Source organism: Trifolium pratense, linkage group LG6, assembly GCF_020283565.1.
Source record: "Trifolium pratense cultivar HEN17-A07 linkage group LG6, ARS_RC_1.1, whole genome shotgun sequence".
NCBI classification, from domain to species: Eukaryota; Viridiplantae; Streptophyta; class Magnoliopsida; order Fabales; family Fabaceae; genus Trifolium; species Trifolium pratense.
In genome coordinates, this window is record NC_060064.1 from 37,763,849 (window position 1) to 37,780,770 (window position 16,922).

At 34.1% G+C, this 16,922-nt stretch overlaps 1 protein-coding gene across 1 annotated transcript; it reads left to right on the top strand.

The window, feature by feature from the left end:
- Positions 1 to 13,918: 13,918 nt before the first annotated feature.
- Positions 13,919 to 15,408, top strand: LOC123892990 (auxin-induced protein 22E-like). Its single transcript, XM_045942901.1, has 4 exons — positions 13,919 to 14,406; positions 14,542 to 14,741; positions 14,845 to 14,944; positions 15,060 to 15,408. The coding sequence occupies exons 1-4, from the start codon at positions 14,147 to 14,149 to the stop codon at positions 15,130 to 15,132; spliced, it is 633 nt and encodes a 210-aa protein (XP_045798857.1). The 5' UTR covers positions 13,919 to 14,146; the 3' UTR covers positions 15,133 to 15,408.
- The last annotated feature ends 1,514 nt before the right edge of the window (positions 15,409 to 16,922 follow it).

The window sequence follows — 16,922 nt, forward strand, 5'->3', positions numbered from 1 at the left end:
AGAAAATATTTTTTTCTTCTTGTAGTTGGATGTTAATTTGATGATATTTCATATTATTTTATATATTACACAATTTTTATTTGTTTTGTTCTCAAGTCATATTTTATTTATTTTCTATCAAATGGATCCTAATATGTCATAATTATGCATTTTTCACCATTTTTTATTTATTGTCATTTATTTCTCATTATATTTAACTAGCGGGCCAGGCAGGCGCGTTCGTGTCTAACTTATGTACCCAAAAAAAAAGATACGCCTTATGTTATGGTGAGTTTGTTAATAAAAGATTTTTGTTATTACTAAAAAAAGCAAGGGTAATGTTGGTATTATGAAAATTCTACCCCAAAACTCATGTATTCTTTTTATATATTATGGTATAGAATGAATATAGATTAAAAAACCATAAAAAAAAAGAGAGGAAGTTAAGGGCAATTATGAAATAATTAAAAAACCATAAAGGAAGTTAAGGGCAAAATGGACCAAAAAAAATCCAGCCCAAACTCCCTTATCCCCTTTATATATTGTTATAGATTATTAATTTATTTATCTACGTATTTATTAAATTAAATAATTTTATTTTTATTTTGACAAAAAAATATAGAAGGGGCCACTTGTTATTAATGTATGACACTCAAAAAGTGGTATCATCATTGGAGCAAAATATGTATGAGTTGCATAAATATTACGTGGTATTATAGGGACCACTTGTTATTAGTGTATGATACTCAAAATGGTATCACCGTTGAAGATGCTTTGAAATCATTTGTTCCTAGCTAATTTGCCAAGGCAAAGTCGTACATAACATACATACTTTTTTTTTTTTTAATTTTTGGGGGGTTAACATGCATACTTTTATTTTAGCGTTAGGAAAACGGCTTAAGTCCAATCAAATACTAAAAACTCATAATAATTAAAATGCAAAAAACGTTTTCGTGAGTTTAGCTCAGTTGGTAGAGACATCACACTATATATACAGGAACCGAGATTTGAACCCAAAACACTACAAAAAAAACTTCCATTAAAAGAAATGCAAAAGGATTGTCAATATTTTAAAATGGAAAATTGTTAGTACGTTAATTGTTATGTTGATGAGCTATTCATCCCACCCGTAAAGAATACATGGCTATAAAATTATATATGATAATTTTTTTCTTCTTCAAGGTTTGAATCCAAACTCTCCAACTTCAATGTCTGATTTAAAGATCCAAATTCGATGAAAATTTTCAGAGGACTAAATGAAATTTGATACAATTAGACGGACTAAAAAATATATTTAACCCAAAATATAAACAAGATACCAAAATTGGTGTGCGAGATTATTTCATTTCACTGTTGGTGATTTTTATTCTCTATCAAATTATATATTCACATATGCAAAATACATTAGAAGAAGATATCCTCCAATAAAATTTTTCACTATTAAAGGATACTCGTAATTTTTCACTATCAGAAAATATATTTCGGTGAACGTTGAGATTAATTCTAAGCAATTTTATAAAGAGAAGAGTACTTCGGTAAATTCATTTTTTTCTTTCATTTTGCCAACCTTTAAATCTGGGTATTAGTAGAAAGAAAGGTGTGGAGGTAAGTGGGGGCCATAGTAAGAGATACATGTTGCAAGATTCATGGTGGTTGCTCTTCTTATATTGCTCAGGAAGACGAAAATATATTGTCGAAAAATATTTTTCGATAAAATTTTACACTAAATATCTATCGATAGTATTTACACTACCAATTAATATATCCTCCGGTAGATTGGAGAGATTTAGAGAGAATAACACTGGTTAATTATCAAGATTCATATATTATTCTACTTACCTCTCAGTCGAACTATAAATTATTGGATATTCTTTTCTCTGATAATCATAGGATTGATGGAAAAAAAGAAAGGAAAAAAAACCCCAAACAACCATGTGAGGTTGTTGGATCTATCATCTATGTAGCCTTTAAGTGTCAAACCCCTATCCCATGTGCGCCGTTAGGGGCACCCCTACTCATATACAATCTCACATCCATTGTCTACAGCACCCTCTTTGATTTGAGTAAGTTTTAACAACCCTATTTCTTGATTTCAAAATGAAAAACCTAGATCATTTTCTATGATATATATTTTACTGTGTTGCTTATTGGTCTTTACCATTGAGGCGTGAAATATTAATGAAATGTTCCCTACAAGCCAACCTAAAGAATTTTATTCTTTTTTAGTCAATAATCTTAATCAAGTTTTCACATACAAGTAATATTTCACACACACACACACACAAATTCGAACAATTTTGTACTATATTAAGTAGAAATAGGTCGGACCGATTTAGACATTATAATGACGAAACTAAGTTTAATAAAAGAGATTCAATTTTTATGTTTGATTCGTAACTTGTCATAGAATATATATATATATATATATATATATATATATATATATATATATATATATATATATATATATATATATATATATATATATATATATATATATATATATATATATATATATATATATATAGATTCAACTCCATATAAGACTTCAATTCAGGCCGTCATGGATGCTATGCATACGGTTAATAGTTCAAAATTGATCGATCAAGATTAATCGACTTTAATATATTGACGACCAACTCTAAAAGTCTACGGCTCCAAACCGATAATAATAATAATATAAATGTGTGAAAATTGTAACTGCATACATGTAATCTAGCTAAGTTCACCCAAGAAACAAAAATTAGTCAACAAATTAATTATTATAACTTTAGAGATTATTGACATTTGGTGGTGCCACTTAAATTAGTACACAAGTAACACTCTTTTTCAATGCGTAAAAATTAGTACACATTTTCTTGGATCTTTCATGACCAGATCCATATATTGTGCTTTCTTGGGCTCCATGAGAAATTGCACATTCGAGAATTTCCATGCTTACCAAAAGTGCATGCATGATGCATGTACACAAACCTCTAAACGCTTCATATTAATTTGATTATACCGTCCCCGCCATAAATTGAAAGAAATCCCAATCAATTGGTACATAGAATCTGAGACTAATTTCTGTGGTTTCATGGATGATATTGTTAATGATTTATTACATTGATGAGTTTGTGTCAGTTCTATAATAGCTAAGCTACATCCATTATTTCACATGCATCTTACATGTTCTGTTTCATCATTCATGATTCATGAATAAAATGTTTTGTCATAATAGTTTGGTCTCCTTGAATTCTTATGATGCATAATATTCGTTGATTTATGGAGTAGTTTTCAATTGAAGGCAACATGCTAGTTGCTACTACTAGCTAGGGAATTTCTCTTAATTATTTAAAATGAATATATATACTAATTAATCTAGCTCAGTACTTTGAACATTCACAATCAGAGATTTGAAACCAAATACAAAGTGCTTTGAAAAAACAATAATGAGAAGTGTGACTCATCTCATCTCATGGGGTTTGACCTAACCAAAGCCTTTTCTACGCAGACTAAGAAATTTGGGGGACCAAATCTGACCTTAACTCCGCAAACACATGTAAGTGGGGAGTCAAAGGCAATATCCTACAACAAGGACAATACATTAAGGATTCGGGTTTACAAAAATAACAAGTGATTTTTTTTAAGGGAAATGTTTTGTTAAGAAGTCTAAAAAAGAAAAACTATGATCTAGTGGGTTTCTTCTAGCTTAACTAAAGTATTGGGTCCGATCTCTGATTTAGTCATGCAGCGATATTAAAATTTTTAGGGAGAGTTTGCCACTAATTTGGATCTCACAAGGCTCGAAAGGTTAGTATTTACAGTTGCATGTAGAAAATACCCGATTTACACGGAAAAAAAAAAGACTAAAAAGAAAATTTTGCCGTTGTCGGTAGGAATGCCCTGACGCGTCACCAAAGCTCTGTCGTGGAGGTCTTCCGACCGCTACCATGGATGTCACCGGAGCTACGTCATTCTCCACTGTGATGTCGTTGGAGTTAGGCCGCCAACATTGAGTATTGTTGAGTATGGCTAGCTGAGTGAAGCTCCGGTTCAGGGGTATTTGTTGTTATCTGGGCCAAAATATTATTATTATAAATACTGCTTATAATACTGAAACTCTAATTCATTCATTTATTTAATAGAAACGTGTTGTAGTGAATTCTACCGTCAGAGACTTACCCACCACCCGAGGAACTCCACTATCAAACTTCTTGTGTGTTGATCATTTTCTTTCATTATTATTTTCTTTTGTTAGTAGTTATTCCATCAAGTATGAAACAAACATATGAAAAATCCTGACCCCCAAATCTAGCAATTTTGATATCCCAATTTTTTTCATTTGACCTAATATTTTATCACTTTGTAATTTGTTAGACCTAATATTTCATAAAAAAAAATAAAATAAAAAATTTCCTGAAATTAAAAGTTATTGAATAAAAAGCTGGAAATGATGTAAATCATTGGTTAATTGTCTAAGCTACTGCTTTCATACCAGCTGTTGATATGCCATGATATCTCAAAAGAAGGCGCATTGATAGAATCTCATGGAAAATGTATACCCAAAACAATCAACCATCACATGTTATACTTTGACATCAAAGGGAACAATGGAGCAATGAGAGTGTGGGAGTGGGGTCTAACTAGTCTTTTACCCAACAAAGTTGAAATTGGGCTTCACCCCCCACCTCCATTAACACCTAAAAGGCTCCAATTCCCATCACAACCCACGTGCATTTGGCTCAAGGCCCATATTATTTCACTATCAATATTAATAATAATAATAAATAATTTAAGGGGTCCCCATATACTTAGTACAGTAGTATGCTTCTAAACATTACATTAAAGAATAAATATTCAATTTAGTCCTTTAATTTATATATGAAAATATGTCCAACAAGTCCTTTTCAGACTATAGAGATATTTGATAAACCGAGGCGTAGGTTTGAATTTATAATTTTTCATTTATCAATATTTAATTCATGTGATTTTCTTCGCTAAACTTTTTAGAAAAAAGGGAAAATTGAAAATATATATCATTTCTAAGTACTTTTTTTAAGGAAAAGAAGATTAGTTAAAATTAGTTAAAAAAAAATTAGGAAACAAAACATAATTTTCTAAATTTGGTTGAGATAACATGATGGTGACATGAAGAAGAGGAAATTGAAGAAGAATAGTGAATACTACCATTCATATGATCGTGCACGTTGGTGTGTAGGGACTTATTGAGCATGACAGCCCTCATCGGTTTTTTATGGAAACTTTTCATGCATTAAAATGAATTTGGGATACAGCCTTTTTCTTTTGACTCAATTTGGAATACATCCTAATCACTGAATATTTCCAAATATGTTGATTAGAGCTATTTTTGGTTGATTTTTTTTTAATAGAAAAGAAATAAAATGCTTCTTAAGCATGTAGTTAGAGGTTCAATTCCTGACTCGGCGTATGAAAATAATTCGGTTGGAAGTGAAAAATTCACCTTGACTGTCTCACAAATTCTCCGAAAAAGACGGTGACAAACTTCATACTTAATTATATCATGATAAAAAATAAAAAATAAAAAATAAAGTAAAGAGATAAAATGATCTCTTGCTTTTTTTTAGTTTACATTTTAAAGCTATAAAAATTTACGAAGTTAACAAATAAAATAGGAGGGAATCATAACATATCGTAACACACAAAATTTATCGAGTATTATTGGAGTCGACATGTGCTTGGTATGGACATTTATCTAGGACAAGGACTTCATTCGATGATGGTAGAAGTAAAAAAGCCACTTTTACTTATATTAAAAATCATGAGTAAATCTGTTTTCGTGCCGTTCCTTCATATATCATGAGCATTTACCTTTTACCTAATACTATTATGTCTGATATTGAGAAAATGATTAATTTCTTTTGGTGGGCATAAGTACTATAATAATAGTAAAATTCATTGGATGTTCTTGAAATGCATGGGGTGTCCTATGACTATGGGTGGTATATATGAGTCTAGGAACCTAACCTTCACGCCTTTAACTTACCTATGGTTGTTAAGCAAGGATGACAAATTTTTTAGAAAACAGAACACTTTGGCATCCAAGCTTCAAGAAGCAAGATATTTTACTATTTCCTCTTTTCCTTGATGCTAATTAATCTTGGCCATAACCCAAACTTTTATTGGCATAGTATTTGCAACAGTAGACAAGTTCTAGCTAGTAAATGGTTATAGGGATCAATAATAATTAGCATTTCAATTATCAATTATTATTTTAGATTTGTATATCTGTCAAAAGTCAAATAGCTTAATTATTGGAGAAGATTGTTACCTTGATTCACTCCAAATTAGGTTATTATATTTGTATATATACACTGCTTGTAAATAATCTCAAACATAATGAAAAATATAATTTCATCATTTCTCTATATGGTATCAGTTGGAAAAGGTCCAGCCCTACCCTGCTAAAATAGAAACGCTGTTTTCTCCCTTGTGCCGTCACCCTCGCCTTCCATGGCTTCCGACAGCTCTCACTACATCGCCAATCCCCATGAACCATCCAAACCTCTTGCGTGCATCACTCTCGGCAGTGTCACCAAGCTTCTCCCTACCAATTACCCTAATTGGCAACTACAAGTTGAAGCTTTTCTTGATGGTTTTGATCTCCTCAAATACCCAGATGGATCGTTCCCTGCGCCGTCGGCAACGATCACCACCAATGCAACGCCTCCAGTGACAACAGAAAACCCTGCTTATCTAACATGGCGACGACAAGATCGCCTCATCTATGGCGCCATCCTCACCACTCTCTCCGACGAAGTTGCTTCTCTTGTGTCTCGGACAAGGACCTCGCATGATCTCTGGACTCTCCTCAAGAATACCTATGCAAAAGCTTCCCGCAGCCATCTCAAACAACTCAAGGAACGTCTTCGGATGGCTTCCAAAGGTACTCAATTCATCACAACCTATATGCACTCTCTAAAGCAAACCGCAGATCTTCTTGCCTCACTCGGATCCCCTGTCTCAAATGAAGACATGACCGATCATGATTTGCGTGGCCTTGATGATGGTTACAGAGCGATCATTGATGGAGTAAATGCAAGGGATACTCCTATTACCTTTGATGATCTCCTTGAAAAGCTTCTAATCCAGGAACTCTCCATTGGTGATGCTCAAAGACAACCACCTGCTCCGATTACAGCCTTGAATGCTCAGGCTCGGTCTAACAACAATAGGCCTCGGCCTGGTCACTTTTCTGCACCATCAAACCAACGCACCAGCAATCGCAAACCCTTTCTCGGTCGTTGTCAATGGTGTAATGTTAAGGGACATGTTTTATCTGACTGTTCACTCTTCAAGAAACAACATCCTGGTGTACCACCACCGCCCCGTGCCTCTCCGAATCACAGTGACCAGGCTCAAGCCTACACTGTTAGTGCTGGCCCATCTCAGACTGATTTTCTGGTTGACAGTGGAGCAACACATCACGTAACCAACGACCTTGCAAATCTGGCACTTCACCATTCATACACCGGCCCTGACTCACTATTCATGGGTAATGGTTCAGGTTTAAACATCTCTCACTCTGGAACACTTTTAATTAATGATTTATCCTTGTCTATTGCTCTGTGTGTTCCTTCTATGAAACAACAAATTATTTATGTCTCTAAACTTACCAAACAAACTAACTCTGCTGTTGTTTTCTTGCCAAACTCTTTTTATGTCATGAATCTGCAGACACGCCAAACAACCCTTAAAGGCTCATGTGTGAATGGACTTTATCTCTGGCCTACCACCTCAGCATCCGTCCACACCGTCCAAACGGAATCCTCTGCATCATGGCATCACAAGCTTGGACATCCTTCATCTTCCATTTTTCAATTTATTCAACATCATTTTTCTTTGGGTTCAAATAAATTCCCGCAATCAGATTGTAATTCATGTCAAATTAGTAAAAGTCATAAACTTCCTTTTCATGAATCCACTCTTACATCAACTTTTCCATTAGAAATAATTTTTTCGGATGTATGAACTTCTCGTGTCTTATCTGTTGATGGTCTTCATTACTATTGTATGTTTGTTGATCATTTTACTCGCTATATATGGCTATATCCGATGAGACTAAAATCTGATGTGCAAAATATATTTCCCAAATTTAAGTCGCTAGTTGAAAATTTTTACAAACACAAAATCAAAATTTTATACACAGATAATGGTGGCGAATACATTGGACTTCGCCCCTTTTTAAGTACTCATGGTATAAGTCACCACACCACTCCACCCCATACACCTGAACACAATGGTATCTCTGAACGCCGAAACCGTCACATCGCCGAAACCGGCCTCTCCCTTCTTCACTACTCAGGCATGCCCCTCACCTATTGGCCTCACGCCATGACTACCGCAGCCTACCTCATCAATCGTCTTCCAACCCCTATTCTTAATCACAAATCACCCTATTCTAAATTGCTAAACATTAGTCCAGATTATCATAAATTAAAATGTTTTGGATGTTTGTGTTTTCCTTGGATTAAACCATATACTAACCATAAACTTGCTCCAAAGTCTGCTATGTGTATTTTTGCAGGTTATTCAGCTGATCAACACGCGTATCTGTGTCTTGATCCCTCAACCGGACGAATTTACACCTCTCGCCATGTGAAGTTCGTCGAATCTGAATTTCCATTCCGCTCTCTGGTAACTCCATCAAACTCTCACACCGAACCACAAACAACTCCACTTCAACTCCCTGTCGTGCAACCCATCGCCCCACCCGTTGCCAGAACCAACCCCAACTCACCAAACAATTCATTTGTTGTCCCTCCCTCCCCATCCGTGACTCACTCACCAAACATAGCTCAATCATCCTCCTCCAATGAAATCACCAATCATGAACCAACCAACGACGTTCCCTCTCCCTCTATACACTTCTCACCGTCCCCGCCACCACAAACAACCATCCCCCCCAATGGCGGTGGGATCATCACCCGGTCCAAAAACAACATCGTCAAACCTCTTCACAAGCTCAACCTACATGTCCGACCTTCCCCACCTATTGAACCTAGCACCATCACCCAAGCTCTTCGTGACCCAGACTGGTGTTCCGCCATGCAAGCCGAATTTGATGCATTACATCGCAACAACACTTGGGATCTTGTTAGCCGTTCCTCTGCTCAAAATTTGGTTGGTTGTAAATGGGTTTATCGAATTAAACGGAATCCGGATGGGTCAATTGATCGTTACAAAGCTCGATTAGTTGCCAAAGGTTTTCATCAACGTCCCGGTTGTTGTAACATCCCAAACTGCTTTCAGGATGACCGACTGACCCCACAAACCAACACGAGTCTTTTCAGCGTGTTTTGTCCTTACTCGCACGCTTTCCGGGAAAACTTCCCAGAAGGTCACCCATCCAAAGATTACTCCAAGTCAAGCACGCTTAACTATGGAGTTCTTATCAAATGAGCTACCGAAAAGAAGATGCATCTTGTTGGTATAAGTAGTACCCATCAATCCTTATAAGCCTTCCTTCCACCATGCAATCTGAAACCTGCACGGTCTCAGGATCCCTCTCATTCCGATGTGATTCGTTTTTGCCTAGAAGCTGCCAGGAGCCGCTAATTGTCATGCCTCATGCACCGACAACCACTCCCCGCCCTCGTCAGACCCGGGCGTTACATGCCCACCAGCTTCCGCTTGGTTCGTCCCCGAACCACATCGTACTGGGAGAGGTCTGCTCTGATACCATTTGTAACATCCCAAACTGCTTTCAGGATGACCGACTAACCCCACAAACCAACACGAGTCTTTTCAGCGTGTTTTGTCCTCACTCGCACGCTTTTCGGGAAAACTTCCCAGAAGGTCACCCATCCAAAGACTACTCCAAGTCAAGCACGCTTAACTATGGAGTTCTTATCAAATGAGCTACCGAAAAGAAGATGCATCTTGTTGGTATAGGTAGTACCCATCAATCCTTATAAGCCTTCCTTCCACCATGCAATCTGAAACCTGCACGGTCTCAGGATCCCTCTCATTCTGATGTGATTCGTTTTTGCCTAGAAGCTGCCAGGAGCCGCTAATTGTCATGCCTCATGCACCGACAACCACTCCCCGCCCTCGTCAGACCCGGGCGTTACAGTTGTGACTATACAGAAACATTCAGCCCTGTTGTTAAGCCGGTAACCATTCGGATCATCCTAACACTTGCAGTTCGTCAAGGGTGGTCCGTCCGTCAGCTTGATGTTAATAATGCATTTCTTCAAGGGACCCTCAAGGAGAAAGTAGTCATGGTACAACCACCTGGCTTTGTTAACAAACATTTTCCTGATCATGTTTGTCGTCCCAAAAAGGCACTATATGGGTTAAAGCAGGCACCCCGCGCTTGGTATACGGAACTTCGAGTATTTCTACTCTCCATTGGTTTTGTCAATTCAACTGCCGATGCATCTTTGTTCATCAACCAGACACCACGCGCTACACTATAATTATTAGTATATGTCGATGATATCATTGTCACTAGGAGCTCCTCTGTTGAATTATCCAAACTCATTGCCACACTCGCTGCTCGTTTCTCATTGAAAGATCTTGGCTATCTCAACTATTTCTTGGGTGTTGAAGTTATTCCTTCCGCTGCGGGTATGTTTCTCTCACAACGGAAATATATCACTGATCTACTACAAAAATCAGGCATGGCAAATGCCAAACCCGCATCCACTCCGCTGGCTGCAACTACTCAACTACTCAAGAACTCTGGTGATCCCTTGCCTTCGCCAACTGAGTACCGAGCACTAGTTGGAAGTCTTCAATACTTGAGTCTCACACGCCCAGACATTGCTTTCAGCACCAATAAACTTGCGCAGTTCATGCAGAACCCAAGCACGGTGCACTGGTTGGCACTAAAACGATTACTCCGCTATCTAGCTGGCTCTTGTGACAAAGGAATATTTATATCAGCAACCGCTCCGCTGAATTTTCATGCCTACTCGGATGCAGACTGGGCGGGTGATAAAGATGATTATGTTTCTACCACTGGTTACCTGTTGTATCTTGGCAACACTCACATCTCTTGGAGTTCCCGCAAACAACGTTCGGTTGCTCGATCATCCACAGAAGCAGAGTATAACACCTTGGCTGACACGGCTAGTGAACTACTCTAGGTTCTCTCCCTATTTACAGAACTTGGTCACACTCCTACATCCAGTCCGGTTATCTATTGTGACAATCTCGGTGCCACACATCTAAGTGCTAATCCTGTCTTTCACTCTCGAATGAAACATATAGCCTTAGCTTATCACTTTGTCCGTGAAAATGTTCAACGTGGCCAATTTCGTGTGTCATTTGTCTCTACTAATGACCAGCTTGCTGATATTCTAACAAAGCCTCTGTTTCGCCCTCGGTTTGAGTTTTTACTATCCAAGTTGCACCTCTCTTCCAGATCATCCAACTTGCGGGAGGATATCAATAATAATTAGCATTTCAATTATCAATTATTATTTTAGATTTGTATATCTGTCAAAAGTCAAATAGCTTAATTATTGGAGAAGATTGTTACCTTGATTCACTCCAAATTAGGTTATTATATCTGTATATATATACACTGCTTGTAAACTATCTCAAACATAATGAAAAATATAATTTCATCATTTCTCTATAATAGGTGGCCGGCGCATTGGAGATGGATTGAGTATTTAGATTATTAAGGACCCGTGGCAATGACACATTCTTTTTCGGTAAGAAGCTCGATTTCGTACCATTTGAGGGTTGATGCTTTGATGCTTAATGGTGAGAGAAGTTTAATTTATGTTGATAAATTTTGTTTAGAACTTGTAAAATATGTTCCAAAGTGAATAATAAGGATCATTTTTTTACATTCACAGTTTTCGAACCGTGGCCTAAAAATGAATAGGTGATTGGTTTTTCACGTCCAGGTTTGTCCCACCGATGCCTAAAACATAGGTAACGGTTTTTTACGTCAACAATTTTCAAACTGTGGCTTAAAAACAAATAGGCAACTATTTTTTATAAGAAAATGGTCAAAATGCAAAAAGTAGCAAAATTTTGAATAGTCATTACCTATTAAACCTTTTGCTAACGATTTTTAAGTCGTATTGTAAGATGAAAAATGTTATAGATCACATACTTGCTCAGCTGCACCTCCAATCTCCAAATGTGAATTAAGTCAACTAGTAGACTCATAACATCCGAATCTTTATTAATCAATTCACAATGACATGTATATTTGTTTATTCATATCAAAGTAATTTTATAATCAATTAAAATAAATTAACAAACAAAGTGATATATTCGATTTGGATAGCATACCAGCACATCTACATCATCAAATGAGTTTATATTCTCTCATATAAAGTAAAAAAAAAAAAAAACCGTATATATTCTTCATAATAAACATACATATCATATGCAGTGTAATCTAAATAAATTGGAATTAAATTATTAAGTAAATGAATATTTTTTTTGAAAGAAATGATTTTTCTATCATTTAAAATAGGCTTTAATGCAGTTTTGATCCCCCTATTTTGAAAAACCTGAACTTTTGATCCCCCTATTTTAAAACTCAGCACTTTTGATCCCCCTATTTTAGTTTTTTGTTAGTTTTAGTCCCCCACCTCAATTTGGTCAAACTTTTGCTTATGTGTCATGCTCACTGATGACGTGGCATTGTACATGTGAACAAACAATTTCCTTAGATAGTGTCCCGAGCCCCAATCTTTTGCTTCTTTGATTGCAGTGATGTAAACATGATCATCTTTAAGGAATCTCATTGCAAAACATGCATCTCTATAGGTCAAATATTGTGTGTCACCAATTTTTCTGACATCATCATATGAAGTTGTCCACATGTACAATGCCACGTCATCAGTGAGCATGACACATTAGCAAAAGTTTGACCAAATTGAGGTGGGGGACTAAAACTAACAAAAAACTAAAATAGGGGGATCAAAAGTGCTGAGTTTTAAAATAGGGGATCAAAAGTTCAGGTTTTTCAAAATAGGGGGATCAAAACTGCATTAAAGCCTTTAAAATATTATAATAACTGAATGGTATTTATCAAAACTGTAAAAAAATAAAATTATATTTTTTAAATTTTTTTTATCACTAATAATAGTCATTATTGGATTTTTTAATGAAAAAATGTAAAAAAGTTAGTATAATACGTTCAAAACATTGAACTTGTGTTTTTTCTTATGAAATCATTATCTCTAAAAAATAATAATCGAAAAATAGTTTTTGATTTATAAAAATAATCATCAATATATTAATTAATTGATCTAATGTACTGGTACATTGAAATTTTTCAGATGTACCGTAGAAGCTCTCATCTAAATTACATATAGAAAGTTCACAAACTTTAACTCAACTAATAAAAATATCAAAATTTTTATGTCAGACGCTATAATCAGGACATGAATCCTAATTTTTCCATTTTATCTTAATAAATTTTTAAAGATTTATCATTTCGTCTATCTATTAAAAAATAGAATCGCCAAAACAAGAGAATTAGGGTAACATGCAAATCTCACATGTCATGTACCCACAAGCAAACATCCAACATGGCTATGCACATCCAATCAACAACACCCACGTGGGACCCACACATCAATCACATGTCTTTGTTTCCATTACCAAAAAAGAATCACTCATGATCCAACGCTCATAGATTCACCATTATAACCTCCCAATCTCAATCTAAACCGTCCGTTAATACTGGTGGTTCATTGCATTCACCATCTATCATTAACTGTAATGTTCCTCACTTGTCCCCTATACCTTAAACAACATACTCTTCCATGTCCTACTTGTCACAGACAGTCACACCTGTCATTATATCATTCGCTCTTTCCACCGTGTGGTGTAGCCCCCACATCCTTAAACAATGCCGTGTCAATAGGTTATTGGTCGGTGACTAACGCGTGTGACACAGCATAGTCGGTTTATTAGCCTCCACACGAGAATATTGAATAAGTTAGTTACATTTTTTTTATTTATTTAATTATTTTTATTTATTCATGTCACTAATAATGTTACAACTATATAATTGATGAGATACCTAGCTACTAATATCTCATTCCATTTCTTCAATCATTAATTCTCTCTTACATTTTTCAAAGAATTAATCAGATTTCAGAATTCATCAATAGCATTTGGATTTGATTCATTTGAAAAGTTATTTATTCTAGACATTAAGAAAATGGGAAGCTATATTGAAACAGAGTTGATTATTAATCACAAGGACACAGAATTAAGGTTAGGATTACCTGGAAGTGAAGATGATCAACAATCATGCAATGGTTCTATTGTTAGAAGCAACAAAAGAACTTTTTCATCAGAAACAACAAGCGTCCAACAAGAATCCATTTGTAAGAGCAACAATGTTAGCTCAGATACTTCTAATTCTTCAACCACAAGTAATGATCATGATCATGACCAAGACACCGTCCAACCTAAAAAGTAAGTTATCGAATTATAAACATATACTCTCTCCTGTACTTATTATAAAAAATAATTATTTTTAAAATTTATTGAATAATTGATGTATCTAATTTATATAGTTATTAATGAATGGAAAATTGATGAATATTGCAGGGTACAAGTAGTAGGGTGGCCACCAATTAGATCTTTTAGGAAGAACAGTTTACAACAAAAGAAAGTTGAAGATGGATGTGGAATGTATGTGAAAGTGAGTATGGCTGGTGCACCTTATTTGAGGAAGATAGATCTCAAAATTTTCAAAAGCTATTCAGAACTTCTTATAGCTTTGGAAAATTTGTTTAAGTGCACATTTGGTAAGTACCATGCAGGAACAAACAATTATCAATTGGTCAATTTGATAATTTTTTAGTAACATTGTTAATTTTTTGTTAATTAATTTTGACCTATTAATTTCAGGTGAATATTCAGAAAGAGAAGGGTATAATGGATCTGAATGTGCTCCTACTTATGAAGATAAGGATGGTGATTGGATGCTAGTTGGAGATGTTCCATGGAAGTAAGTTCTTTAATTTATTTTTTTGGTACAAAAAGTTATTTATTTTCGTTTTTTTTATTTATTTTCTGATTCATGGAGTAACTTAATTAATATTATGTGTTTTTCTTAATTTCAGCATGTTCATATCTTCTTGCAAGAGGCTAAAGATAGTGAAAGGATCAGAAGCAAAGGGGTTGGCATGTTTATGACTTTTCAAAATTAAACCATGCAGATCAGAAACTTGATCTCAATTACTTCGAGAGAATTAGATTTTGCAATTTCACGTGGATGATACATTTGATCTAAAAAAAACATGCAGATCAGAGAGTTAATTCTATAGAGGCCTAATTTATTAATTCAAGCCTTGTAGAAACTTCTAAAAATTAGATACAAAGAGAGAAAGAAAATATAAGAAAGGCCAATTTCAATGTTATTAATTATGATTGTACATATCATATATATAATTAAGATCTCATTTTGTCCTAGCTACATTTGTTTATGTTCACCTAAAAACTGGAAAATTTCCAAGATCTGGAACTTTTGCTATAGTTTATTGGATTTTTGTTGAGTTAAATTTTCAAAAATTATTTCATATTTTGAAGATTCTGTGATTTTTTTAAGATCCCAAGTCCAAAACATAATTTTGACAAAATCATTGTGACATATAGTTTGTTTTTAGGGAAATTCTATGGTACATCTATCAAATTTTAATGTACCGATACATTAGATCAAATAATTACTAAATAAATGAATATTTTTTCGAAAGAAATCATTTTTCTATTATTTAAAATATTATAATAACTAAATACTATTTATAAAAATTGTAAAAAAATAAAATTTTATATTTTTTTTGAATTTTTAATCACTCATAATAGTTATTATTGAAACTTTTTAAGAAAAAATGTAAAAATGTTAGCATAATGCTTATAAAACAATGAAATCGTGTTTTTTTCTTATGAAATTATCATTTATGAAATACAATAATCTACAAATAGTATTTTGATACATAAAATAATCATTAATTTAGTAATTATTTAGTAATCATTTGATCTAATGTACCGATACATTGAAATTTGATAGATGTACCGTAGAAGCTCCCTTGTTTTTAATGACAAATTAATTGTTATCTATTATTTATATGTTTGAAAGTTTCTCTCTCATGATAAAATTCATATGTGGCGGTCTCTCAAAACTCCTCAAAAAATCATCCTACATGTCATTCAATGACGCTTTCACAGCCTACGTGTCATTTAACTAGAACTTTTACAATTTTTTGATATAGATTTAAGAGTTTCCTTTAATAATCAATGCTAAATTATAAATATATATAGAAATATTTTATTCTTATAAATTATTTTGAACAGTATTCAATGTTTAGATTTTTGCTTCGTTTAAAAAATGTTCAACAATATTTTTTTATTCTTAATATTCTAATAGATGACATTATAGTTGCGTCAGAAAAAATATATGACATTAATTTTTCTATTTAAAAAGGAAATATTCAATTCAAATAATTCTAATACAAAAATAATTCAATTCAATAAAAAAAAATCGATTCAAATAATTCTAATTCTAATTAAAGGAAAATAATTTTTCAAAAAAAAAAAAAATTAAAATAATTGTACAATTTCAAATAGTTGTCTTCTTTAGATATTAACTAAAAAAATGGTTTTTTCTTTATAAGTTGAGAAAAAAACTTATAATTTGGAATGGTGAAATATATCGTCTAGATATATTGGTCATTTTTCTAAGAAACTTTGACTAATTTTTAAATGTTTCAAATGTTTAATTTCACTTTTATCCACTTTGGTTGATCAATTTTTGCTTATATTTTGGGACGCAGAAAGTATCTATAATATCTATTATGGCTTAACTACATATTTAGTCCCTTACGTTTATTTTAGGTTTCAATTTGGTCCCTTACGTTTAAAAAGTATCAATTTGGTCCCTTACGTTTATTTTAGGTTTCAAGTTAGTCCTTTCCGTTAGTTTTGTCACT

Coding starts and splice junctions, on each gene's coding strand:
- LOC123892990 (XM_045942901.1), top strand. CDS start 14,147: ATGGGAAGCTATATTGAAACAGAGTTGATTATTAATCACAAGGACACA. Junction 14,407..14,541: donor GACACCGTCCAACCTAAAAA/GTAAGTTATCGA, acceptor TGAATATTGCAG/GGTACAAGTAGTAGGGTGGC. Junction 14,945..15,059: donor GTTGGAGATGTTCCATGGAA/GTAAGTTCTTTA, acceptor TCTTAATTTCAG/CATGTTCATATCTTCTTGCA.